Source organism: Mucor mucedo (genome assembly GCF_025094135.1).
Source record: "Mucor mucedo strain NRRL 3635 chromosome Unknown EV154scaffold_155, whole genome shotgun sequence".
NCBI lineage: Eukaryota > Fungi > Mucoromycota > Mucoromycetes > Mucorales > Mucoraceae > Mucor > Mucor mucedo.
This window is the reverse complement of record NW_026252439.1, coordinates 1-2,818: the sequence shown is the minus strand read 5'-3', so window position 1 is coordinate 2,818 and position 2,818 is coordinate 1. Positions and strand designations below refer to the sequence as shown.

Below are 2,818 nucleotides of genomic sequence, written 5' to 3'. Positions count from 1 at the left end.
TGGTATCTTAACGCATCCAGATATCGAAGCTCCAACTCATCGTGTCTAAGCCCATGAAATTCCCTAAGCACCCGACTGACTTTGCTAGGCCCAAGAGAGTTTTGAGCACCAGCTCTCAACAGTTTACCCAAATCTTTAGAAATTCCAGATCTATGGGTCAGATGTGCGGGAAAATCAAGTCGAAATCTATATGGCAGCTGTTCAATCACTTTTCTGTCATAGCCAACACAGGTACCATGTTCCTTATTGGGACACTCATTGTGGTATTTGACAAAATATTACATAGAAAAGTAATGAGATAAAAGTATATTTTTATTAGGGGTAAAAATAGACTAAAAGAACTCTGCTGCTATGAAATAATTGATCCTTTTTATATTGCACAACTCTCCTGAGTTTTAATGATGAGTCAACCTTTCTGGTTTTGGAATAGATCTATACTTTGTTTCGCGCCTTGGGTTAAATGGATACTACTCGTTAGAATTGTTTCCAGATAACGTTGTCCCATATCAGTGGATCGGGAGCATGAGTATGCTAATAAATCTTTAGTATTACGAGATACTTATTTATCAGATCATGCAACGGTTACTGTAAAAGATGCATACTTGTTTGTCAAGTGTAATTGGCAATAGAACATAATAGTTGATCATTTATTCATTATCTTTGTAATGAATAAATTACGATCCCAAATATAAAATGTCTTATCGATATTTGTATATTTGGTTGTAGAAGCTAGGTATCCATTAATTCATACACTATTTCTTTATACTCTTTATCAGCAGTATAATTATATCAATATATAAGTAAATGAACCATTTATATTAATAGCTGTTCTATTCTCTCTCTGGGTAGCTAATCCATTGAGAGAACTATTAATATTAAGTTTCTCTTTCTTATAATTCTTGATTGATCTGAGAAGTTTCTCTTCTCGATCGGTGATATCGTAACTCAGTGGTATAGCATTCTGTATCCAACTGTCATTCGTATATCGTATTTAGGCCAATCATGCAATCTTTAATATAGAAGTATGTACTCGAAGTAGGAGAAGTTGTATAGCAGTATACAAGCGTATGCTGATATGCAACATCAAAGGTTGTTTTAATTTCATAGTTTATTTCTTTAAACGATTTGCTTAATTATTCTTTAAGTGGATCGTACCCAAATACGACACTCATAACGATATGTCATGATATAAAAGTTTCTGAAATTTTGCACGTTAGTCACAGTAGATTAAATAATGATGTTTACATGGACACAAAAACATACTCATGAATATCTACGATCTTTCTGGCTTTTGGATTGTCTAAGAATCCCTTCTTATTTAAATTTTTGGAGCATCCAGGAACTAAGCATTTTAACATTTTGTCTCTTGTATCCATCAATGCATGTGGCAACCAGATGAACACTTTAGGCAGATATAGTGATTCCGGATTAAGATCTTTTGATAATGCGAAATTCGCCATTAGTGGGTTTATCCAATATGTGCTACTCTTGTATGGATTTTTTGTGTCACACTCAAATTGGATCTTTTCGAGATACTTGTCTAATAGTCCACCCTTTAAAATCTTGCTTGCATCTTCATCAATTGTAAGAAACTCTTCCTCTGTCATCTCAGACTCCTCGTCTACGTAAGCGCTAACAAAGGTAGATTTAAATTAAGCTTCTGGGTATTGTGGTGAGCGGTCATAGAAAGATATTTAGTAAACAAAATGATACAAGCGGTCAGAAGCTGTAGTGGGGTGTGAGAAGGGTATGATCCTATCTTTCTCTAATGGTCGAGGAACTACTGCAGTACTTGGTACTACAGATCCTTATTCATAAATTCACATTTTTATTATTAAATAAAGTTTTCTTTTGTTCGTTTTCTATATATAAATTCGAGACTATATCTTTTTACATATCATTGCAATTTGGTGTAGTTAAAAACAACGTTTAATTAGAAACAGTTAGCTAGTCACAAGGTAGATATAAACCCCTCGCAACATTTGGTGGAGTAGCTGGGCGTGCTGCTATTTTGGAATATAATTAAACTAAAGGTTCACAAGGTTATAGAACAATACAAAAAAAAATGGCTACGGAAGGAAATTCAGTTTTGGTGTTGGGCGAAACTAGCGCAAAGAGTGCGCCTACATTTGCTAGTGGTGATAGACAGGATCCTGTTCAGTTTTTGGAGGACTTTAATGAAGCGGCTTCTTGGAATAACTGGGTGTCCACGGACAGAAGAAAGGAATTATTCTTCAGGTGTCTTACCCACTATGCGAGAGAATGGTTCTTGAACACTTTCGAAAGGGGATCGGAAGAATACAAGAAGATGAAATTCGATGATGGTACTAGTGCTTGTCTGGTCAAGCAATTTTCGGCAAAGTTCATTACTGCAGAATGGTTCGAGAAGTACGAAGAAGCGTACGAAGACCGTGTTCAACTTAAGTCCGAATCTCCTTGGGAATTCATGAATATCAAGCGTGCGTTACTCAGAAAGTTGGATCCAGTGGAACTCGCTAGTCGTACTGAAAAGCAAACGGTGAAGGAGATCAGAAAGGGTCTATTGCCTGAAGTCAAGAAGTTCTGTGACTATATGGAGAAGAATCCATACAACAATCTGGACAAGACCAAGGTTAATACCTTCGAAGGGTTGGAATCTCTATTGCGTTGGGCAGAACAATGTCACAACAACACGGGCATGGTTACAGGTCTCACCAAGGAGGTTATTAAGGTACAAGAGCCTCAACAGGTGAATGCTATCTTGAAACGAAATAATGGCGATTATGGTGGGTCAAGAGCTCCTCGTGGTTACACGGAAAAGGTGCATAACTCTAATCAA

General features: G+C 36.6%; 1 protein-coding gene across 1 annotated transcript; it reads left to right on the top strand.

Moving 5' to 3' along the window:
• Positions 1-2,065: 2,065 nt before the first annotated feature.
• On the top strand, positions 2,066-2,800 carry EV154DRAFT_486729 (uncharacterized protein; the record flags this gene model as incomplete). The annotated part of the gene is made up of 1 exon (XM_051598882.1): positions 2,066-2,800. A coding segment is annotated over one exon (735 nt), but the record flags the coding sequence as incomplete, so codon positions are not given.
• Between the last annotated feature and the right edge of the window lie 18 nt (positions 2,801-2,818).